This window comes from Camellia sinensis, chromosome 10 (assembly GCF_055761805.1).
Source record: "Camellia sinensis isolate YWXY chromosome 10, ASM5576180v1, whole genome shotgun sequence".
NCBI classification, from domain to species: domain Eukaryota; kingdom Viridiplantae; phylum Streptophyta; class Magnoliopsida; order Ericales; family Theaceae; genus Camellia; species Camellia sinensis.
This window is the reverse complement of record NC_138970.1, coordinates 107,778,431-107,804,763: the sequence shown is the minus strand read 5'-3', so window position 1 is coordinate 107,804,763 and position 26,333 is coordinate 107,778,431. Positions and strand designations below refer to the sequence as shown.

The window sequence follows — 26,333 nt, the reverse complement described above, 5'->3', positions numbered from 1 at the left end:
TGAAAATCAAAGTATTATAACACAGTGGGATAAACATTTAGATCATACCTTTAGGTGATAGAACCTCGTGGGTAAGTCACGTGCTTCCAGAATCCGAACAACGAACCCAGCAGTGGAGTGATACTACAAAATGAGTATCACTCACACAAGTCACAGTGTAAGATGGCTTGATCATTGTTTAATGAGAGAGAGTCAGAGAGAGAGTCTGGGAAAAAAGGTTACGGGTAAAAATCACATAGCGTATCTGATATACGTATCTCTCATCATATCAGTTGTATATAATTAAATATATATCAACCAATATCTATCTATCCATCTATCCATATCTATTGATATGATATATATAAATATCCTGAATGGTTATCCAAATAAGTTTTGAATTCAAATTCAAACTTACATGGATAAGGTTCAAAAGGTTCAGGTTCAAAAGGTTCAAAGGGTCATGCCACATGGGCGCCCAATTTCCAACAAATGATCATAATTTCATTGCATAGAATATTTTAATTTTTGTTTCCCAAACTAAAATAAAATAAAATCAACATTTTCTTGCTTTTAATTAAACCCCAATTCCATCTGCTATGCTGGGTACTTGAATTGGGAAGACCACATTATCATATAGGATACCAGCAAGAGCAACACCGATCAAAAGTTCGACCCAATAGACTACATGGTTCTTGAAACTGCCTCCAACAAGAGCAGACCCGAACGAGTAAGCCGGGTTCATTGACATGCCCGTAAATGGCCCGCATGCCAATACATTGGCTCCTACAATGAACCAAAATCTAAGGGTCCAATTGCTCCCGATGGACCACGTCTTGGGTCCTCAACTGCATAGACTGTGTTGACCGAACCAAATGTCATCACCCCTTCCAAAATGGATGCCCCATACCCAGTCATTTCTTTTGGGATTCCATGGATAGGTACATGCTGTGATACAATGGTAACTATTAAGAAAAGACAAGCCATTGCAGACCCAACCAACTATGAAATCTTGTAAAAAATAGCCATAGGAACAATAATATAACCCCTAACCACCATCCCGAATGTGACTGTCGGGTTCACATGGCGGCCGGAGATATTAGCCGCTGCATAAACCGTCACCAACAATACAAACGCATTCGCTACTGCAACTGCTACAAGCGCAGACGGATCTGTTGTAGCATCCGGCATCATCTTCCTAGAAGACATGCAGAGCCAAATGCAACAAAGACGAAGAGGAAGGTGGAGATGAATTCGGCGAGGTATGATCGAAAAGTGTTGGGCTTCATCGCGTGCTCGAGACGGGAAGCTAGCGACGCCATTCCTTAATATGAGGAAGAAGACACGACTTAATAAATATGTTTCATTATATAGATGATCTATGTTTCCTTATATAGATGGTCATAATTTCATTGTATAAATCTCTTTTAATAAATAATCATAATTTCATTAAATAGAATATTTTAATTTATGTTTCCTAATTGTTGATTCATAAAAGAAGATCATATAGATTGTAATAACAATTCTGCAATAGCGAATAGAACGAGATTAGATAGATTGTTGATTCCTAATCATCTCTACAATAGCGAATAAAACAAGATTAGATGGATTGTAATAACAATTCAACATGAAGTAGAATCATATTCAAACACACATTCAAGTAAAAACAGTACACAACGAATTTTAATATATATTCATTTTGTATTAAACCAGAATCGAGAATTTCTACACATGAAATATACTTTTTGAAATAATATCCCACAGGAGATCCATTGATAATTACATGAATATCATAATCACCACCATAATTTAATTAAAAGTTCAAAAACTTTATAAAACTCTATTTAAATTCTTGACATAACACTGGAATTAAATCAATCAAAAAATAACCCAAATTACATAATGTTTCATAAAAAATTCATGACAACATATGATGTCATAAAACCTCATTGCAAATTAGTTAACAATGCTAAAATTAATAAAGAGTGACTAAATTTGTTTCCTTATATAGATGATCATTATTTCATTATGTAGAATATTTTGATTTATGTTTCCTAATAATTTATGTTTCCTAATTATTGATTCATAAAAATCTGTGCTAATGAAATAAATTCACACATCAATAATACTGAGTCAATAAATACGTTTCATTTTATAGATGATCTCTGTTTCCTTATATAGATGGTCATAATTTCATTATATAGAATATTTTAATTTTTGTTTCCCAAAATAAAATAAAATAAAATCAACATTTTCCTGCATTTAATTATATCCCAACTCCATCTGCTATGCCAGGTACTTCAACCGGGAATACCACATTATCATATAGGATACTAGCAAGAGTAGCACCTTTCAAAGGTCTGACCCAATAGACTAAATGGTTCTTGAAACTGCCTCCAACAAGAGCAGACCCGAACGACTAAGCCAGGTAAATTGACCCGCCCGTAAATGGCCCGAATGCCAATACATTGGCTTCTACAATGAACACGATTGCTAAGGGCCCAATTACTCCCAAAGGACCATGTCTCGGGTCCCCAGCTGCATAGACTGTGTAGACCAATCCAAATGTCATCACCCTTTCCAAAATAGATGCTTCGAACCCAGTCATTTCTTGTGGGATTCTAGGGACAGGTACATGTTGTGAGATGGTGGTAACGTTTAAGAAAAGACAAGCCATTATAGACCCAACCAACTAAGATATCCAGTAAAAAATAGCCACAGGAACAGTAATATGACCCTTAACCGTCATTCCGAACGTGACCGCCGGGTTCACATGGCGGCCGAAGATATTAGCTGCTGCATAAACTACCACCGACAATGCAAAGGCATTCGCTACAGCAACCGCTACAAGTGCAGACGAATCTGCTGCAGCATCCGGCATCATCTTCCTAGAAAACATGGCAGAGCCAACTGTGGCAAAGACGAATAGGAATGTGGAGATGAATTCGGCGAGATTTAATCAGAGAGCGTTAGGCTTCACTGCGTGCTCGAGACGTGAAGTTAGCGACACCATTGCCTGATATGATGAAGAAGACACGACTTAATAAATATGTTTCATTATATAGATGATCTCTGTTTCCATATATAGATGATCATAATTTCATTATATAAATATGTTTTAATAAATGATAATAATTTCATTATATAGGAAATTTAATTTTTGTTTCCTAATTATTGACTCGTAAAACAAGATTAGATAGATTGTAATAACAATTTTGCAATAGCGAATAAAACAAGATTACATGGATTGTAATAACAATTCAACACGAAGTAGAATCATATTCAAAGACACATTCGGGTAAAAACAGTACACAACGAACTTTAATATATATGCATTTTGTATAAAATTAGAATCGAGAATTTCTACACATGAAATATACTTTTTGAAATAATAACCCACAAGATATCCATTGAGAATTATATGGATATCATAATCGCCACCATAATTTAATTAAAAGTTCACAAACTTTATAAAACTTTATTTAAATTCTTGACATAAAACTGGAATTAAATCAATCAAAAAAAAAAAAAAAAAACACAAATCACATAATATTTTATAAAAAAATTCATGACAACATATGATGTCATAAAACCCCATTGCAAATTAATTAAAAATTGCTAAAATTAATACAGAGTCAATAAATCTGTTTCCTTATATAGATGATCAAAATTTCATTATATAGAATATTTTAATTTATGTTTCCTAATCATTTCTGTATCCTAATTGTTAATTCGTAAAAGACTGTGCTAATGAAACAATTTCACATATAAATAATACAGTGTCAATAAATATGTTTCATTATATGGATGATCTCTGTTTCCTTATATAGATGATCATAATTTCATTATATAAATATGTTTCAATAAATCATCATAATTTCATTATATATAATATTTTAATTTCTGTTGCCCACAATAAAATAAAATAAAATCAACATTTTCCTACATTTAATTAAACCCCAACTCCATCTGCTATGCAGGGTGCTTGAACCGGGAAGACCACATTATCATATAGGATACCAGCAAGAGCAGCATCGATCAAAGGTCCGACCTAATAGACTACACGGTTCTTGAAACTTCCTCCAACAAGAGCAGACCTGAATGAGTAAGCTGCGTTCGTTGACCCGCCGTAAATGGCCCGAATGCCAATACATTGGCTCCTACAATGAACTCGATTGCTAAGGGTCCAATTGCTCCCAATGGACCACGTCTCGGCTTCTCGGCTGCATAAACTGTGTAGATCAAGCCAAATGTCATCACTCCTTCCAAAATGGATGCTCCGAACCCAGTCATTTCTTGTGGGATTCCATGGACAGGTACATGCTGTGAGACGGTGGTAACTTTTAAGAAAAAACAAGCCATTACAGACCCAACCAACTGTGAAATCCAGTATAAAAAAAAAAATAGCCATAGGAACAGTAATATGACCCCTAACTGCCATTTGAACGTCACCGCTTGGTTCACATGGCGGCCGGAGATATTAGCCGCTGCGTAACCGCCATCGAAAATGCAAACACACTCGCTACTGCAACCGCTACGAGTGCATCATCTTCCTAGAAGACATTGTGGAGCCAACTGTGGCAAAGACGAAAAGGAAGGTGGAGATGAATTCGGCGAGGTAAGATCGGAAAGCGTTGGGCTTCACCACGTGCTTAAGACGGGAAGTTAGCGACGCCATTGCCTGATATGAGGAAGAAGACACGACATAATAAATATGTTTCATTATATGGATGATCTCTGTTTCCTCATATAGATGATCATAATTTCATTATATATATCTGCTTTAAAAAATGATCATAATTTCATTATATAGAATATTTTAATTTCTGTTTCCTAATTGTTGATTCATAAAACAAGATTACATAGATTTTAATAACAATTCTGCAATAGTGAATAAATCAATATTAGATAGATTGTTGTTTCTTAATCATTTCTGCAATAGCGAATAAAACAAGATTAGATGCATTGTAATAAGAATTCAACACGAAGTAGAATCATATTCAAATACGCATTCGGGTAAAAACTGTACACAACGAATTTTAATATATATGCATTTTGTATTAAACCAGAATCAAGAATTTCTACACATGAAATATACTTTTCGAAATAATAACCCACAAGAGATCCATTGATAATTACATGAATATCATAATCACCACCATAATTTAATTAAAAGTCCAGAAATTTTATAAAACTCTATTTAAATTCTTGACATAACACTGGAATTAAATCAATCAAAAAATAACACAAATCACATAATATTTCATAAAAAATTCATGACAACATATGATGCCATAAAACCTAATTGCAAATTAATTAAAAATGCAAAAATTAATGCAGAGTCAATAAATCTATTTCCTTATATAGATGATCATAATTTCATTATATAGAATATTTTGATTTCTGGTTACTAATCATTTCTGTTTCCTAATTATTTATTCGTAAAAATCTGTGCTAATGAAATAAATTCACACATCAATAATACAGAGTCAATAAATATGTTTAATTATATAGATGATCTCAGTTTCCTTATATAGATTATCATAATTTTATTATATAAATTTGTTTTAATAAATGATCATAATTTCATTATATTGAATATTTTAATTTTTGTTTACCCAAATAAAATCAACATTTTCTTGTATTTAATTAAACCCCAACTCCATCTACTATACCGGGTAGTTGAACCGAGAAGACCACATTATCATATAGGACACTAGCAAGAGCAGCGCCGATGAAAGGTCCGACCGAATGGACTACATGGTTCTTGAAACTGCCTCCAACAAGAGCAAACCCGAATGAGTAAGCCGGGTTCATTGACCTACCCGTAAATGGCCTAAATGCCAATACATTGGCTCCTACAATGAACCCAATTGCTAAGGGTCCAATTGCTCGCAAAGGACCACTTCACAGGTCCCCGGCTGCACGGACTGTGTAGACCAAACCAAATGTCATCACCCCTTCCAAAATGGATGCTCCGAACCCACTCATTTCTTTTGGGATTCTGTGGACAGGTACATGCTGTGAGACAGTGTTAACTTTTAAGAAACGACAAGCCATTACAAACCCAACCAACTGTGAAATCCAGTAAAAAAAAATAGCCATAGGAACAGTAATCCTGAACGTGACCGATGGGTTCACATGGCGGCCGAAGATATTAGCCGCTACATAAAGCACCACTGACAATGCAAACGCATTCGCTACCACAACTGCTACAAGGGCAGTGGATCTATTACAGCAACTGGCATCATCTTCCTAGAAGACATGGTGGAGCCAACTATGGCAAAAACGAAGCGAATTGTGGAGATGAATTTGGTGAGGTATGATAAGAGAGTGTTGGGCTTCACCGCGTGCTCGACACGGGAAGTTAGCGACGCCATTGCCTGATATTAGAAAGAAGACACGACTTAATAAATATGTTTCATTATATAGCTGATCTCGGTTTCCTTATATAGATGATCATAATTTCATTATATAGAATATTTTAATTTCTGTTTCCTAGTCATTTCTATTTCCTAATTGCGGATTCGTAAAACAAGATTAGATAGATTGTAATACCAATTCTGCAATGGCGAATAAAATGAGATTATATAGATTGTTGTTTCCTAATCATTTCTACAACAGCGAATAAAACAAGATTAGATAGATTGTAATAACAATTCAACACGAAGTAGAATCATATTCAAACACATTCGAGTAAAAACAGTACACAACGAATTTTAATACATATGCATCTTGTTTTAAAAGAGAATCGAGAATTTTTACACATGAAATATACTTTTTGAAATAATACCCCACAAGAGAACCATTGATAATTACATGAATATCATAATCACCACCATAATTTAATTAAAAGTTCACAAACTTTATAAAACTCTATTCTTGACATAACACTGGAATTAAACCAATCAAACAATAACACAAATCACGTAATATTTCTTAAAAAAATTCATGACAGCATATGATGTCATAAAACCTCATTGCAAATTAATTAACAATGTTAAAATTAATTAAGAGTCAATAAATCTGTTTCCTTATATAGATGATCATTATTTCATTATGTAGAATATTTTGATTTTTGTTTCCTAATCATTTTTGTTTCCTATTTATTGATTTGTAAAAATCTGTGCTAATGAAATAAATTCACACATCAATAATATTGAGTCAATAAATATGTTTCATTATATTGATGATCTCTATTTCCTTATATAGATTATCATACTTTCATTATATAAATATGTTTCAATAATGATCGTAATGTCAATATATAGAATATTTTAATTTCTGTTTCCCAAAATAAAATAAATTAATATCAACATTTTCCAGCATTTAATTAAACCCCAACTCCATTTGCTATGCCGGGTACTTGAACCCGGAAGACCACATTATCATATACGATACCAGTAAGAGCAGCACTGATCAAAGGTCCGACCTAATAGACTACATGGTTCTTGAAACTGCCTCCAACAAGAGCAGACCCGAACGAGTAAGCCGGGTTCATTGACTCGCTTGTAAATGGCCTGGATGCCATTACATTGGCTTCTATAATGAACCCGATTGCTAAGGGTCCAATTGCTCCCAGTTGACCACATCTCGGTCCCCTGCGGCATATATTGTGTAGACCAAACCAAATGTCATTACCCCTTCCAAAATGGATGCTCCGAACCCACTCATTTCTTGTGGGATTCCATGGACAGGTACATGCTGTGAGACAGTGGTAACTTTTAAGAAAAGACAAGCAATTACAAACGTAACCAACTGTGAAATTCAGTAAAAAAATCCATAGGAACAGTAATACGACCCCAAACCGCCATCCCAAACGTGACCGCCGGGTTCATATGCTAGCCGGAGATATTAGCTGTTGTATAAACTGCCACCGACAATGCAAACGCATTCGCTACCGGAACTGCTACAAGTGCAGAAGGATCTGTTGCAGCATCCTGTATCATCTTAGTAGAAGACCTAGCGGAGCCAACTGTGGCAAGGACGTTGAGGAAGGTGGAGACGAATTCGGCGAGGTATGATCGGAAAGCGTTGGGCTTCACCGCGTGCTCGAAACGGAAAGTTGGCGACGCCATTGTCTGATATGAGGAAGAAGACACAACTTAATAAATATGCTCTATTGTATGGATGATCTATGTTCCCTTATATAGATTATCATAATTTCATTATATAAATCTGTTTTAATAAATGATCATAATTTCATTATATAAAACATTTTAATTTATGTTTCCTAATCATTTCTGTTTCCTAATTGCTGATTCGTAAAACAAGATTCGATAGATTGTAATAACAATTCTGCAATAGCGAATAAAACAAGATTAAATAGATTGTTATTTCCTAATCATTTCTACAATAGCGAATAAAACAAGATTTGATGGATTGTAATAACCATTCAACACGAAGCAGAATCATATTCAAACACACATTCGGGTAAAAACAGTACACAACGAATTTTAATATATATGCATTTTGTATTAAACCAGAATCGAGAATTTCTACACGTGAAATTTTTTGAAATAATAACCCACAAGAGATCCATTGAAATTACATGAATATCATAATCACCACCATAATTTAATTAAAAGCTCACAAACTTTATAAAACTTTATTTAAATTCTTGACATAACACTGGAATTAAATCAATCAAAAAATAACACAAATCCCATAATATTTCATAAAAAAATTCATGACAACATATGATGTCACAAAACCTCAATGCAAATTAATTAAAAATGCTAAAATTAATACAGAGTCAATAAATCTGTTTCCTTATATAGATGATCATAATTTCATTATATAGAATATTTTAATTTCTGCTTCCAAATCATTTCTGTTTCCTAATTATTGATTCGTAAAAATTTGTGGTAATGAAATAAATACACACATCAATAATACAGAGTAAATAAATATGTTTCATTGTATAAATGATCACTATTTCCTAATATAAATGATCATAGTTTCATTATATAAATCTGTTTCAATAAATGATCGTAATTTCATTATATAGAATATTTTAATTTCTGTTTCCAAATCATTTCTATTTCCTAATTATTGATTTGTAAAAATTTGTGGTAATGAAATAAATACACACATCAATAATACAGAGTAAATAAATATGTTTCATTATATAAATGATCGCTATTTCCTTATATAAATGATCATGATTTCATTATATAAATTTGTTTCAATAAATGATCATAATTTCATTATATTGAATATTTTAATTTATGTTTCCCAAAATAAAATAATATCAACATTTTCCTACATTTAATTAAATCCCTACTCCATCTACTATGCCGGGTACTTGAACCGGGAAGACCACATTACATATAGGATACCAGCAAGAGCAGCAACGATCAAAGGTCTGACCCAATAGACTACATGGTTCTTAAAACTGCCTCCAACAAGAGCAGACCCGAACGTATAAGCTGGGTTCATTGACCCGCCTGTAAATGGCCTGGATGCCCTTACATTGGCTCCTACAATGAACCCGATTGCTAGGGGTCCAATTGCTTCCAATTGACAATGTCTCGGGTCCTGAGCTGCATAGACTGCGTAGACCAAACCAAATGTCATCTCCCCTTCCAAATTGGATGCTTCGAACCCACTAATTTCTTATGGAATTCCATGGACAGGTACATGCTGTGAGACAGTGGTAACTTTTAAGAAAAGACAAGCACTTACAAACCCAACCAACTGTGAAATCCAGTAAAAAATATCCATAGAAACAGTAATATGACCCCAAACTGCCATCCCGAACGTGATCTCAGGGTTCACATGGCAGCCATAGATATTAGTTGCTGCATAAACCGCCACCGACAATGCAAACGCATTTGCTACCTTAACCGCTACAAGCGCAGGCGGATCTTTTGTAGTATCCGACATCATCTCAGTAGAAGACATGGCGGAGCCAACTACAGCAAAGTCGAAGAGGAAGGTGGAGATGAATTCGGCGAGGTATGATCGGAGAGTGTTGGGCTTCACCGCGCGCTCGAGACGGGACTTTAGCGACACCATTGCCTAATATTAGGAAGAAGACATGACTTAATAAATATGTTTCATTATATCGATGATCTCTGTTTCCTTATACAGATTATCATAATTTCATTATATAAATCTATTTTAATAAATGATCATAATTTCATTATATAGAATATTTTAATGTATGTTTCCTAATCATTTCTATTTTAATAAATGATCATAATTTCATTATATAGAATATTTTAATGTATATTTTCTAATCATTTCTGTTTCCTAATTGTTGATTCATTAAACAAGATTAGATAGATTGTAATAACAATTCTGCAATAGCGAATAAAAAAAAGATTAGATAGATTGTTGTTTCCTAATCATTTTTACAATAGTGAATAAAACAAGATTTGATGGATTGTAATAATCATTCAACACGAAGTGGAATCATATTCAAACACACATCTGGGTAAAACAGTACACAACGAATTTTAATATATATGCATTTTGTGTTAAACCAGAATCGAGAATCTTTAAACATGAAATATACTTTTCGAAATAATACCTCACAAGAGATCCATTGATAATTACGTAAATATCATAATCACCACCATAATTTAATTAAAAGTTCACAAACTTTATAAAACTCTATTTAAATTCTTGGCATAACACTAGAATTAAATCAATCAAAAAATAACTTAAATCACATAAAATTTCATAAAAAATTAATGACAACATATGATGTCATAAAACATCATTGCAAATTAATTAAGAATGTTAAAATTAATACGTAGTCAATAAATTTGTTTCTTATATAGATGATCATAATTTCATTATATATAATATTTTAATTTCTGTTTCCTACTCATTTCTGTATCCTAATAATTGGTTTGTAAAAATCGGTGCTAATGAAATAAATTCACATATCAATAATACATAGTCAATAAAAATGTTTCATTGTATAGATGATCTTTGTTTCCTTATATAGATTATCATAATTTCATTATATAAATTTGCTTCAATAAATGATCATAATTTCATTATATATAATATTTTAATTTATGTTTCCAAAAATAATTAGATAGATTGTTGTTTCCTAATCATTTCTGCAATAGCGAATAAAACAAAATTAAATGGATTGTAATAACAATTCAACACGAAGTAGAATTCAAACACACATTCGGGTAAAAATAGTACACAACGAATTTTAATATATATGCATTTGGTATTAAACCAGAATGGAGAATTCTTGCACATGAAATATACTTTTCGAAATAATACCCCACAAGAGATCTATTGAAAATTACATGAATTTCATAATCACCACCATAATTTAATTAAAAGTTCACAAACTTTATAAAACTGTACTTAAACTCTTGACATAACATTGGAATTAAATCAATCTAAAAATAACGCAAACCACATAATATTTCATAAAAAATGCATGACAACATATGATGTAACGCCCTCAAAATATTAACATTAAACCCATTAAATAAGACATGCGTTGATATGTAAAGGTTTCACATTCTTCCATTTATCAGAATTCCATTACATAAGTATTACATGTTAACAACAAAAGCAAAATGCCCTACGGGCTTACAGCTTTCCAAGTTAACACTTGGTTACAACCAAAGAGTACTAACTCATACACATTAAGCCCTTGGCTTGAATTTACATATAATACATCAAAAAGTAAAACAACAAAAGTGTGCCCGCCTCTAGCCTCCCAAGCTATGTCCTTGGAGGTGGCATGCTGCCTGTACCTGAAAATGATATTCCCATATAGGGTGAGCCACAGCCCAGTAGAAATGTACTAAACCAACCATGAACAATGACTAAAAGATTAGCAATTGATAGATGGCCAACACTGACACACTCACATAAATCACATATTTAGGTCACACGACTTATGAGTCCAAGTTACTTTTCATTTTCCCCCTTTTCAACAGATAAGCATGTTAGCTCTATCATCATTTCAACAGATATGTATAACGACAATATCCACATTCACAGATAAGCATATAAGCTATATCCACACTGCACAAAGATAAGCATATAAGCTATATCCACACTGCACAAAGATAAGCATATGAGCTTTATCTTCACTTCTCTAGACAAGCATATGAGCTGTATCTACGGAGTTCATCCCCTATCTTCTCCCAATATTATCCGGTTTAGAGGTACATCCCCCATCTTCCCCTAAACCGCGGAGTACATCCCCCATTTCCTCCTCTACACATAACGTATACAAACACATTGGTTCTATATACAATCACTCAATACATACAGTTAATGTATTCTATCAACCGTCAAATTCCATGACACATTCCATTGATTAGTTTCTGTTTGCCTAATCATCATGCATTGTCTACAACAATCACGACTATCCTCCACCGATAGCCCAAAGCAGTTATTTCTAAACAGAAAATAAATGCACAATGGATATTCAATCAACATTTCATTCCCTCATTTCTCCCAATTAATTATCCCAATTAATCAAACTATGTAATTAGGTCATTTTCCATAATTAACATTTCAACCCTTAGGTTCCATTTTCATTAATGATTCAACATTTATTTCATTTCTCCATGCCGAACATGCATCTAGGTTTATTATGAATAAAACCCCAACTTCTCAAAATACCAAAATTTAAAGACAAAATCCATAGAGAGGTGTAGGATATCCCTACCTCGAAGTTTGAGACAAAAAGGAGATGAAGACTCGAAGATCAACGTGCTCCAAATCCAAACTTTTTCAGATTAAATCAAAGCTCTTAACGCCCTCTATCTTTTTAACAAAGGCCCTAGGCTAGATTCACACTCTAGGGAGATCAAATCTTAGAGAGAATGTAAGTTTAGAGAGAGAGAGTCTCGGATCAAGGGTTTAAAAGAAAAAGGAAGTGAAAAAGTGATGTTCAAAAACGCTACTGTCCGCTGATATAAAACACGCTCGCTCGAGCGAAGCCTTTGTCGCTCGAGCGACCAGACACAGAAAACTCTCGCTCGAGCCAAGAAGTTCTCGCTCGAGCCAAAAACTCAAAAGTGCGCTCGAGCGGAAGAATACTCGCTCGAGCCAACAACTCAAACCCTCAGGTCTGCAACCAGAAGCACGCTCGAGCGACAGACCTCTCGCTCGAGCGAAGAACAAACTAGACCGCTCGAGCCAAGAAAAGCTCGCTCGAGCCAAGAAATACAACTCTCAGGTCCAGAACCAGACGCCATCGCTCGCTCGAGCGAAGCCACTCTGGCTCGATCCACCAGACACGAACTCAACTCTCGCTCGAGCGACAAACTCCTCGCTCGAGCGAAGGTCCAAAAATCTGGGCAGCAACACTAGGCTCCCAAACACAACCAACCTGTAACAAACCTGCCCAACACATCCTATAACTCAATATACAAAATAAAGAGGATGCAAACAAGATAATAAACAACTACCAACATCCACAGACACATGTCCAGATCACTGTTCAACAAGGGTAAACCCGGGATCGTTATAACCTCCCCCCCTTAAAGAATTTCGTCCTTGAAATTAAGCACAAGTTTTCAAAACAGGTTTTTCTCCATTTTAAATAATGTTACACTTTAACATTCAACAATTCGACCCATTACCGGTCACCCCCTCCCTTTAACAAGAGGCATTTCACAATATGTAAACAACATATGTACTTTCAACATGTATTAACATTACGCTTTATCTTTCCAATTTCAACAATACATTCAACACATATAGTGTCACATTCAACTTCCATATGAGGCAAGTTCCAAAACATCCTTTCAGCAAACCAAAACATTTTCAATGTTTCACAACTTAAGACATATATAAAAGTTCTTAAGTTCAACAATAGTTCAAAATTTAAATACAAGATTACATATCAACAAACAAGTCCAGATATTTCTCACGGACTTCCAACTCACGTTCCCAAGTGGCTTCCTCCACTCCGTGATGTTTCCACAAGACTTTCACCAAAGGAATGGTCTTGCCACGCAGGACCTGATCCCGCCTATCCAAGACCCGAACCGGTCTCTCCTCATACGAGGCATCCTCATCTACCTCTAACTCGGTCCAATCCAACACATGTGATGGATCTGGCTCATACTTCCGAAGCATACTCACATGAAACACGTCATGCACTCCGGACAACTGCGGCGGTAAGGCTAACCGATAAGCAACCTCGCCAATCCTCTCAAGGATCTCAAAAGGACCAATAAACCGAGGGGATAACTTCCCGCTCTTCCCAAACCTCATCAAACCTCGCCTAGGTGATATCTTCAGAAAGACATGATCACCTACCTCAAATGCCAAAGGCCTCCTTCTACGGTCAGCATAAGATTTCTGCCGACTCTAGGCTGTAACAAGCCTCCTACGGATAAGCTCAACTTTCTCCGTCGTCTCCCTAACCAACTCCGGACCCAACAAAGGTGCATCACCCACCTCGGCCCAACATACTGGAGATCTACACGGTCGGCCATACAAGGCCTCAAACGGTGCCATACCGATACTAGACTGAAAACTGTTGTTGTAGGCAAATTCTACCAAGGGTAAGTGCCCCTCCCACGTCCCGCTAAAGTCAAGGACACAACCCCGAAGCATATCCTCGAGGATCTGGATAGTACGCTCGGACTGCCCGTCAGTCTGAGGATGATAGGCCGTACTAAAGGTCAACTTAGTGCCCAAGGCACTCTGCAAACTCTGCCACAACCTAGCCGTAAAACGAGGATCTCTATCTGAGACGATCGTCACTGGGACTCTGTGCAATCTCACTATGTCCCGAATATACAAATCGGCTAGATGATCTACCGAATCTCTCACGCGCATAGGAATGAAGTGCGCCGACTTAGTCAACCGGTCTACAACCACCCAAATAGCATCACTACCCCGCTGAGTCTTCGGAAGACCTACAACGAAGTCCATAGTGACATGCTCTCACTTCCACTCGGCAATAGGCAAGGGTTGCAACAAACCCGCTGGCCTCTGATGCTCGGCCTTCACTTGCTGGCAAGTAAGGTACTTCGATACGAAAACAGCCACATCTCTCTTCATACCCCACCACCAAAACTGGCGACCCAAATCCTGATACATCTTAGTACCTCCCGGATGCACCACAAGGCGCGAATGATGAAACTCTCGGAGTACCTCCTCTCGGCAAGACTCCGGTACAAACAAACGGTCTCGGTATCTCACACTCAGGTCGGGATACACTGTCAAACCCTTCTCAACTTTCCCACTGGAGATCTTCTCTCGGAGGGATTCTACCTCAAGGTCACCTCCCTGTGCCTCTAACACTCTGGTCACAAGTGTAGGCTGTGCAACAACAGAAAACAAGGCCGCAGCCTCAACAGATTCGCCCAATAGCAAATCAAACTCCCCAAGTGCTCCCAACATCTCCCACTCCCGGATGGCTATACAAGCTACATCACTAATGGATTTCCTACTAAGGGCATCGGCCACAACATTGGCCTTTCCCGGATGATAATGCAACTCAAAATCATAATCCTCGATGAACTCCATCCACCTCCTCTGCCTCAAATTCAAGTCTCTCTGTGTAAACAGATACTTCAAACTCTTGTGGTCCGAGAACACCTTGAACTTCTCACCATAAAGGTAGTGCCTCCAGATTTTCAAGGCAAAAATCACTGCTGCTAACTCTAGGTCGTGTGTGGGGTAATTCTTCTCGTGCATTTTCAACTGACGTGAGCCATAAGCTACCACTTTCCCCTCCTGCATCAACACACAACCCAAACCCTCTCGTGAGGCATCACAATAAACCGCATAACCCAATCCTCTCTCTGGAATAATCAATACCGGAGCGGTGGTCAATCTAACTTTCAGCTCTTGGAACGACTTTTCACAAGTCTCACTCCACACAAACTTGACTCCCTTCCGAGTCAGTCTAGTCAACGGTGACGCTAACCTGGGGAAATCCTTCACAAACCGACGGTAATACCCAGCCAATCCCAGAAAACTGCGGATCTCGAACACACTCTTAGGCTGTGCCCAATCCTGCACTGCCTCTACCTTGGATGTATCAACAGACACCCCTTCCCCGGATACCACGTGACCTAAGAATTTGACTTCCCTCAGCCAGAACTCACACTTCCCAAACTTGGCATACAACCTATGGGCTCTAAGTAACTCAAGCACCACTCTCAAGTGTGTCTCGTGCTCCTTCTCAGAAGGCGAATAGATAAGGATATCATCCACAAAAACGACTACAAGCCGATCCAAGAATTCCCGGAAGATCCGGTTCATCAAGTCCATAAAGACTGCCGGTGCATTGGTAAGCCCAAATGGCATCACCAGAAACTCATAATGGCCATACCGCGTACGGAATGCCGTCTTCGGAATATCTTCCTCCCTGACCCTCAACTGGTGGTAACCCGATCTCAAGTCTATCTTAGAGAAACAATGGGAACCCTTCAACTGGTCAAACAAATCATCTATACGGGGCATAGGGTACTTATTCTTAATCGTAGCCCGATTCAACTTCCGGTAGTCAATACACAATCTCAAAGCACCATCTTTCTTTTTAACAAAAAGGGTCGGTGCTCCCCACGGCGAAACACTAGGGCGAACAAAGCCCTTATCGAGCAATTCCTGGAGCTGAACTTTCAACTCAACCAACTCTGCTGAAGCAAAACGGTAAGGTGCCATAGAAATCGGCGCCGTGCCGGGCACTAAATCAATAGAGAACTCTATCTCTCGGTGAGGTGGCAAACTAACAAGATCTTCGGGAAAGACATCCGAATACTCACAAACCACCCTCGACAATACAATCTGGGTCTCAACACACTCACCACTCTCAAAGCTAGCAAGTAGACCACTAAGCTCACTTCGCCCTCGCGAATCATACCCCGGTGGCAAAACACTACCAACCCGGTCTCCCAAGAAGTGGAACCACTCCCCGCTTAAGGTACATAACGTGACCCTCTGGCGGTAGCAATCGATAACAGCCCGGTATGACGATAGCCAGTCCATACCCAAAATAACATCAAAACCCTTCATGGGCATGACAACAAACGGAAAAGGAAGCCTATAGTCGGCGACCTCTATATCACATCCTCTAACACCCTGTTTCAAGATCAACTCACCACCCAAAGGCGATACCACACAAATAGGAGATGCTAACTGTGCTAACTCCAATTCCAAAACAGATGCAAATGCAGCAGATACAAAAGAATGAGATGCACCCGTGTCTATCAACACACTAGCAACCGAGTTGCAAAACAGAAAAGTACCTCTCACTATCGATGGAGCCGGTACTAAATCCTGCGCGGTAACAGCATACACGCGCCCCGTAGGCCCCTGGTCTACCTGCTCACCCCTCGGAATAAAAGACTGCTGCACAGACTGGGATGACGAAGCTCCCGGATTGGCCCTCGAGGCCTGCACAGACTGAGCTGGCTGAAAACCCTGCGTCTGCCTAGAACCAGACGCTCCCGAAGTGGCACTCAACTGCGGGCAAAACCTCTTCAGGTGCCCAGGCTGTCCACACTGATAACAAGACAAGGGCTGCCCCCTGCCCAAACTCTGACTCTGCGGTCTAGCTGAAGAAGAAGCAGCTCTCTGACCCCCACCCTTCTGCGGGCAAGCTGAAACCTTGTGACCTAGCTGGCCACACTTGTAACAAGCAAACTCCCCCTGATTGCCTCTCCCCGAGCCTGCACTCGGCACTGGAAAGGTCGATCTAGAAACTTCTCCCTGAGACTGCTGAGGGTTATAACCCCTCTGCCTCCTGCCATCATTCTGACCATCTTGGCCCCTCTTGGAGCCCCTCTGTTCTTCCTCCTCTTCCTGCATCATAATTTCCATATGAGCAGCAGCATCTACCAAGTGTCTATACTCTCGGATATAAGACCCACCAACTCTCAACTTGAGGCCCCGCCTCAACTTCCGCTCAAACTCATAGCAACGGCGTTCCTCAAACGCCACTAGTTCCGGTGCAAACCTGGACAGACTAGTAAAGGTAGCCTCAAACTCGGCTACTGACAAGCCCTACTGCTTAAGCCGGCTAAACTGCTCCCTCAGCTTCTCCCTAGCTGCTGCAGACAAAAACCTCTCCTGAAAAGCATTCACAAATGCCTCCCAAGTACCACCAACACGAGCCTTCTCGTACTTCCACCACTGACCCGCATCTCCCTTCAGCTGGAAGGATGCCAAGGTCACTTTCAGTGCTCCGTCCTCGATGCCAAGCATCTCGAACGTCTTACTCATTTGTTCTAGCCACTCATCAGCCTTCAATGGCTCCTTCGGATCCTCGATAAACTCATCCGGATTAGACCGGAAAAACTCCCTCTTCAAGAAAGAAGGCCCTGCCTCAGCTGCCTGATTCCCTGCTCTAAGAATACCCAAAGCTCCTGCTATCTCTCTGGCCAAGGCACCCATGGCCTGCTGACCTGCTGGCTCGGCCACATTGGCCTGGCCAACTCCCTCCTGCACTGCCGGAATCTCACCCGGTAACAGTACTTCCTGCCTTGCAGGTCTACCACGCCTAGCACCTCTTCCTCATCCTGACATCCTAATAAAGGTAACACAGAACATTAGCACACTCATAAATGTGCCGAAACTAAACACTCACGTCCTAATGCATGGACAACTGTAATTCACTCCACGTAAGCACATAAACACATAAGCACTTACGAATTTCATTCCCGGATAATGATAGTCCCGAGGCGTTACTAGAGTTCCAGTTAGAAACAGCATTGATCAAGTGCTTTTCCAACAAGACTCACAGAAACCCAAGGATCCAATCAACATCCTAGAAATTAAATCCCATACCCACATAGTCACATAAGCATGTTATCAATTAAGCACATAGCATATGATACTGCATCTAAGTCTCTATCAAGCGAGACAAACCCATTGTGATCCTAATCACTTCCCACGTACCCAAAGTATTTGAACCCGGTACGCTCTGATACCAAGTTGTAACGCCCTCAAAATATTAACATTAAACCCATTAAATAAGACATGCGTTGATATATAAAGGTTTCACATTCTTCCATTTATCAGAATTCCATTACATAAGTATTACATGTTAACAACAAAAGCAAAATGCCCTACGGGCTTACAGCTTTCCAAGTTAACACTTGGTTACAACCAAAGAGTACTAACTCATACACATTAAGCCCTTGGCTTGAATTTACATATAATACATCAAAAAGTAAAACAACAAAAGTGTGCCCGCCTCTAGCCTCCCAAGCTATGTCCTTGGAGGTGGCATGCTGCCTGTACCTGAAAATGATATTCCCATATAGGGTGAGCCACAGCCCAGTAGAAATGTACTAAACCAACCATGAACAATGACTAAAAGATTAGCAATTGATAGATGGCCAACACTGACACATTCACATAAATCACATATTTAGGTCACACGACTTATGAGTCCAAGTTACTTTTCATTTTCCCCTTTTTCAACAGATAAGCATGTTAGCTCTATCATCATTTCAACAGATATGTATAACGACAATATCCACATTCACAGATAAGCATATAAGCTATATCCACACTGCACAAAGATAAGCATATAAGCTATATCCACACTGCACAAAGATAAGCATATGAGCTTTATCTTCACTTCTCTAGACAAGCATATGAGCTGTATCTACGGAGTTCATCCCCTATCTTCTCCTAATATTATCCGGTTTAGAGGTACATCCCCCATCTTCCCCTAAACCGCGGAGTACATCCCCCATCTCCTCCTCTACACATAACGTATACAAACACATTGGTTCTATATACAATCACTCAATACATACAGTTAATGTATTCTATCAACCATCAAATTCCATGACACATTCCATTGATTAGTTTCTGTTTGCCTAATCATCATGCATTGTCTATAACAATCACGACTATCCTCCACCGATAGCCCAAAGCAGTTATTTCTAAACAGAAAATAAATGCACAATGGATATTCAATCAACATTTCATTCCCTCATTTCTCCCAATTAATTATCCTAATTAATCAAACTATGTAATTAGGTCATTTTCCATAATTAACATTTCAACCCTTAGGTTCCATTTTCATCAATGATTCAACATTTATTTCATTTCTCCATGCCGAACATGCATCTAGGTTTATTATGAATAAAACCCCAACTTCTCAAAATACCAAAATTTAAAGACAAAATCCATAGAGAGGTGTAGGATATCCCTACCTCGAAGTTTGAGCCAAAAAGGAGATGAAGACTCGAAGATCAACGTGCCGAAGATCAACGTGCTCCAAATCCAAACTTTTTCAGATTAAATCAAAGCTCTCAACGCCCTCTATCTTTTTAACAAAGGCCCTAGGCTAGATTCACACTCTAGGGAGATCAAATCTTAGAGAGAATGCAAGTTTAGAGAGAGAGAGTCTCGGATCAAGGGTTTAAAAGAAAAAGGAAGTGAAAAAGTGATGTTCAAAAATGCTACTGTCCGCTGATATAAAACACGCTCGCTCGAGCGACCAGACATAGAAAACTCTCGCTCGAGCCAAGAAGTTCTCGCTCGAGCCAAAAACTCAAAAGTGCGCTCGAGCGGAAGAATACTCGCTCGAGCCAACAACTCAAACCCTCAGGTCTGCAACCAGAAGCACGCTCGAGCGACAGACCTCTCGCTCGAGCGAAGAACAAACCAGACCGCTCGAGCCAAGAAAAGCTCGCTCGAGCCAAGAAATACAACTCTCAGGTCCAGAACCAGACGCCATCGCTCGCTCGAGCGAAGCCACTCTGGCTCGATCCACCAGACATGAACTCAACTCTCGCTCGAGCGACAAACTCCTCGCTCGAGCAAAGGTCCAAAAATCTGGGCAGCAACACTAGGCTCCCAAACACAACCAACCTGTAACAAACCTGCCCAACACATCCTATAACTCAATATACAAAATAAAGAGGATGCAAACAAGATAATAAACAACTACCAACATCCACAGACACATGTCCGGATCACTGTTCAACAAGGGTAAACCCGGGATCGCTATATATGAGGTCATAAAACCTCATTGAAAATTAATTACAAATGCTAAAATTAATAAAAAGTCAATAAATCGGTTTCCTTATATAGATGATCATAATTTCATTATATAAAACTGTTTCAATAAATGATCATAATTTCATTATATAGAATATTTTAATTTTTGTTTCCTAATTATTGATTCGTAAAAATCTATGCAAATGAAATAAATTCACACATCAATAATACAGAGTCAATAAATATGTTTCATTATACAGATTATCTCTTTTCCTTATATAGATGATCATAATTTCATTATACAAATCTTTTTCAATAAATGATCATAATTTCGTTGTATAGAATATTCTAATTTATCTTTCCCAAAATAAAATAAAACAAAATCAACATTTTCCTGCATTTAATTAAACCCCAACTCCATCTGCAATGCCAGGTACTTGAACCGGGAAGACCACATTATCATATAGGATACCAACAAGAGCAGACCCCGATTAAAGGTCCGACCCAATAGACTACATGGTTCTGGAAACTGCCTCCAAAAAGAGCTGACCTGAACGCGTAAGCCGAGTTCATTGACTCGCCCGTAAATGGCCCGAATGCCAATACATTGGCTCCTACAATGAACCCAATTGCTAAGGGTCCAATTGCTCCCAGTGGACTACGTCTCGGGTCCCTGGCTGCATAAACTGTGTAGACCAAACCAAATGTCATCACCCCTTCCAAAATGGATGCTCCAAACCCAGTCATTTCTTGTGGGATTCCATGGACAGGTACATGTTGTGAGACGGTGGTAACTTTTAAGAAAAGACAAGGCATTGCAGACCCAACTAACTGTGAAATCCCGTGAAAAATAGCCATAGGAACAGTAATATGACCCCTAATCGCCATCTCGACCGTGACCGACGGGTTCACATGGTGGCCGGAGATATTAGTCACTGTATAAACCGCTACCGACAATGCAAATGCATTCGCTACCGTAACCACTACAAGTGTAGACAGATCTGTTGTAGCATCCGGCATCATCTTCCTAGAAGACATAGCAGAGCCTACTGCAGCAAAGACGAAGAGGAAGGTAGAGATGAATTCGACGAGGTATGATCAAAGAGTGTTGGGCTTCACCGCGTGCTTGAGACAGAAAGTTAGCGACAACATTACCTGATATGAGGAAGAAGACACGACTTAAGAAATATGTTTTATTATATATATGATCTTTGTTTCCTTATATAGATGATCGTAATTTCATTATATAAATATGTTTTAATAAATGATCATAATTTCATTTTATAGAATATTTTAATGTATGTTTCCTAATCATTTCTGTTTCCTAATTGTTGATTCGTAAAACAAGATTAGATAGATTGTAATAACAATTTTGCAATAGCGAAGAAAACTAGATAGATTGTTGTTTCCTAATCATTTCTGCAATAGCGAATAAAACAAGATTAGATGGATTGTAGTAACAATTCAACACGAAGTAGAATCGTATTCAAACACACATTCGGGTAAAAACAGTACACAACGAATTTTAATATATATGCATTTTGTATTAAACTAAAATTGAGAATTTTTACACATGAAATATACTTTTCGAAATAATACCCCACAAGAGATCCATTGATAATTACATGAATATCATAATCACCACCATAATTTAATTAAAAGTTATAAAACTCTATTTAAATTCTTGACATAACACTGGAATTAAATCAATCAAAAAATGACATAAATCACATAATATTTCATAAAAAAATTCATGACAACATATGATGTCATAAAACCTCATTGCAAATTAATTAAAAATGCTAAAATTAATACAAAGTCAATAAATCTGTTTCCTTATATAGATGATCATAATTTCATTATATAAATCTGTTTCAATAAATAATCATAATTTCATTATATAGGATATTTTAATGTTTGTTTTCTAATCATTTCTGTTTCCTAATTATTGATTCGTAAAAATTTGTGCTAATGAAATAAATTCACACATCAATAATACAGAGTCAATAAATATGTTTCATTCTATAGATGATCTCTGTTTCCTTATATAGATGATCATAATTTCATTATATAATAGATAATCATTATTTCATTACCATCATTGTAATAAAGGAAAATCAAAACAATTACACATTTACATTAATAAAGTTTTTATGAAATGAAGATCAGAGAGCAAGGATAAAAAAATGATACAGATTTTAAAAAGTCTGTTAGACAATTAATTGAGTGCTACATGTGAAATTTAAAAGAAACATGTATTTCCAAAGCTAATGAAATTCAAATCCAAAACAGACTACATAAATCGACCAAAATATAAATAGGTAAAAGAAAATCTAAGCAGAATCTCTATATATTTAGTTTAAACTCCAAAATGAAAGGCCAAATAACCTCCCAAAATAATAGTGTATGAAGAGTTGGCAGAAAATTTAGATCAATAACTAAAGAATTCATCGCCAAAGATAGCAATTTAGCAGATTTGAGTGAATCAATGAACAAGACATGATTAAATTTGTGTCTAAGCTAAGAAAAGCACAAACTTGATTGTTTGGTTGTTGAGAAAATAAAGGAAAAACCTTTCAGTTTGTATTTTCTAGAACCAAATTACGAAGGAATATCACTCGACTCAATTAATTGTAAAAGACATAATTGAGCTTACTCTTCTAGTGAAAAAAACACATAAATTACGAAATCTCATTGAATTTTCCTATTTCCTTTTCTTAGCTACCAAACGGAAAATGAACTACGACCAAAAATAAATAAATAAATAAAAACGAAGCAAATCAAAGCAATAAAAAAAAGATTAATCAACTTACTCAGAGCTCAATCACTATAGATCCTGACACGAACCCCCGCGAAATCCAACCAAAAAAATAGCTAAACATAAACAAATATTTATAATTTAACAACACATCAAATTGAACATGAATTCTAAAAAAACAAACAACGAACAGATTGCATCATTCGATAAAAGATTGATACATAGTAGAATTTAAAAAAAAAAAAAAACAGAAATTGATTAAAGATTCGAAAGCAGAAATCAAAAAGTATACCTTGAAGATTCGATTAGTTCATCACACAGAGAGAGAGAGAGAGAGAGAGAGATATAAAGAGATGATTAGGGTTTTTAAAGAAAGAGAGAGAGGACAGAGAGAATGAAGAAAGTACAAAATCAATACATACATTCATATATATATATATATATATATATATGTATATATCTATATATATAGGGTTGTCATTAGGCTCGTTCGGGTGGAAATGGAAATAGGAATTGAATTGGCATTTGATAATAGTCTGCATGCACAACAAGGCGTATGATAAGTGGACCGGCATACGCTAAGCCCTGCTTTGTTGTTTCCCACTTGGCTTTAATGTAGTTGGACTAGCCAATGAAATTATGACATGTCACCTTCCATTAAAAAATTTGTGTTTTGTTTTGTTGTTATTTCGTTTGGAAAGTGGGTTGGCTTTATGACTTTTTAGATTTTTGGTTATTTTAGTGCTTGTTTGGCATAGTTTATAAAAGATAAAAAGCCTAAAAGTTACTAAAATACTCAAAAAATAATCACTATTCACCAAAAAAGTACAAAAAAAAATAGAAGGCAAAATTGTACCCTCTAGTGATGGTACAAGCTCACGTGTGGGCCCGTGGGGGTACTTTTCATATATCTTATGAAAAAATTAGATATATATATTCATTAAACTAGAGGGTACTGTTGGACCCATGGGAGATACGCATGGGTCCCATTTCGATAATCTGAACCATTCAATATGTAGAACACGTCGAGTATTATATGCCTGTAAAAAATCACGTTGATCAGATATAGCGATCCCGGTTGTCCCTTTACTGTTCAATAGTATTCCGGACTCGGTTCCGCGAAGTTGGTAGTGGTATCTATCTTGTTGTTGTCCTTTAATTCCACTTGATTGAGTTTTAGGATGTTTTGAGCAGGGTTGTTACAGGTTGGTTAGGCCTTGGTTTCAATTCCTTGTTGTTCAGTTTTTAGGCGATCTGCTCGAGCGGGTCTTCTTGCGCTCGAGCGGGGATTGCACACTTCCAGTATTTTGTGTTCCTGCAAAACTTCTGCAGATCTGATTTTTACGCTCGAGCGCTCAAGCGGGCCTTATTGCGCTCGAGCGTGTCCTGATTTTTGTTCTTGGCGCTCGAGCGTTGTGTTCTCCGCTCGAGCGGGTCATACGTATATAAGTTATCCGCTAGGTGATTTTAAATCACTTTTTGCTTTTCTTTCTCTCTTCTACTTTTTCTAAAACCCATTTTTGAGAGCCTCTCTCTCTAGAAACTCCCTTCTCTCTAGGGTTTGATCTAGTTAGAGTGTCCTCCTTCTCTTCGGCCTTTGTAAAAGTTGTGTTGATCGTCGAGGGCGTCGTTTTGATCCGAAAATTTTGGTCTTTAGAGCACTTTGGTTTTGGTCTCTTCTCCATCCGAGCTCTAACTTTGAGGTAGGAATAACCTACTCCTCACTATGGGCTTTGTCTTTAAATTTTGGTATTTTGAGATGTTGGGGTTGGTTTGGTAATTTTGTGAAAGTTTGGGGCTTTTGTGTAATTTTACGAAAGTTGGGGTTTTTATTTATATAAAACCTAAATGCATGTTTGGCATGGAAAAGTGAAATTAATGTTGAAACATTAATGAAAATGGAACCTAAGGGTTGCAATGTTAATTATGGAAAATGCCCTTATTACATTGATTGATTAATTTGCATAATTAATTGTTGGAAATGAGGGATTGAATTGAGAATGTGGAAATTGGAAAGGGAAGGGGTTAAAGGGTGTAGTTGGATTATTTATCGCTCACCTGGTTGGAATGTTGATTATATATCCATTGTTGCATTTATTTTCTGTGTAGAAATAACTGCTTTGGGCTATCGGTGGAGGATAGTCTTGATTGTTGTAGACAATGCATGATGATTAGGCAAACTGAAACTAATCACTGGAATGTGTCATTGAGTATGACGGTTGAAAGAATGCATTAAATATATGTGTTGTGTGATGATGTGTATAATTATTGTTTATATGCATTGTGTTGTGTTGGAGGAGATAGGGGATGTACTCCATGGTTTAGGGGAAGATAGGGGATGGACCTCTAAACCGGATGTTGTTGGGAGGAGATAGGGGATGGACTCCATAAATAGAGCTCATATGCTTATCTAGTAATGTGTTGACAGAGCTCATATGCTTGTCTTTATAAGTGTGATAGTGCTCTTATGCATATCTATGGAAGTGATGATATAGCTTGTATGCTTATCTGTTGGTGTGTGTGATATAGCTAGTATGCTTATCTATTATGAAATGGGAAAGTGCTTAATATGAGTTACGGTCTCATATGAGTCGTTTGGCCAGGTTCTGAGCCATGGTTATAAATTGAGAATTGAAAAGAATTAGAAAATGGATTGTAACATGGACTTGTATGT

At 37.4% G+C, this 26,333-nt stretch overlaps 1 protein-coding gene and 6 pseudogenes across 2 annotated transcripts; all 7 read right to left on the bottom strand.

Moving 5' to 3' along the window:
• Positions 1 to 556: 556 nt before the first annotated feature.
• Positions 557 to 1,301, bottom strand: LOC114279287 (putative aquaporin TIP5-1 pseudogene; annotated as a pseudogene).
• A 944-nt stretch (positions 1,302 to 2,245) lies between these two features.
• LOC114279288 (putative aquaporin TIP5-1 pseudogene) lies at positions 2,246 to 2,992 on the bottom strand (annotated as a pseudogene).
• Positions 2,993 to 3,931: 939 nt separating this feature from the next.
• On the bottom strand, positions 3,932 to 4,657 carry LOC114314728 (putative aquaporin TIP5-1 pseudogene; annotated as a pseudogene).
• A 971-nt stretch (positions 4,658 to 5,628) lies between these two features.
• LOC114314727 (putative aquaporin TIP5-1 pseudogene) lies at positions 5,629 to 6,359 on the bottom strand (annotated as a pseudogene).
• Positions 6,360 to 7,312: 953 nt separating this feature from the next.
• On the bottom strand, positions 7,313 to 8,129 carry LOC114279292 (putative aquaporin TIP5-1 pseudogene; annotated as a pseudogene).
• Positions 8,130 to 9,253: 1,124 nt separating this feature from the next.
• On the bottom strand, positions 9,254 to 9,999 carry LOC114279293 (putative aquaporin TIP5-1 pseudogene; annotated as a pseudogene).
• Positions 10,000 to 21,129: 11,130 nt separating this feature from the next.
• On the bottom strand, positions 21,130 to 24,082 carry LOC114279305 (putative aquaporin TIP5-1). 2 transcript variants are annotated; one of them, XM_082893429.1, is made up of 3 exons: positions 23,952 to 24,082; positions 23,715 to 23,775; positions 21,130 to 22,026 (listed from the first exon to the last, which is right to left on the bottom strand). In XM_082893429.1, the coding sequence occupies exon 3, from the start codon at positions 21,937 to 21,939 to the stop codon at positions 21,361 to 21,363; it is 579 nt and encodes a 192-aa protein (XP_082749555.1). In that variant the 5' UTR covers positions 21,940 to 22,026; positions 23,715 to 23,775; positions 23,952 to 24,082; the 3' UTR covers positions 21,130 to 21,360. The 2 variants fall into 2 exon arrangements, with proteins under 2 accessions (XP_082749555.1, XP_082749554.1); XM_082893428.1 differs by having other exon boundaries at positions 21,130 to 23,775.
• Positions 24,083 to 26,333: the final 2,251 nt, after the last annotated feature.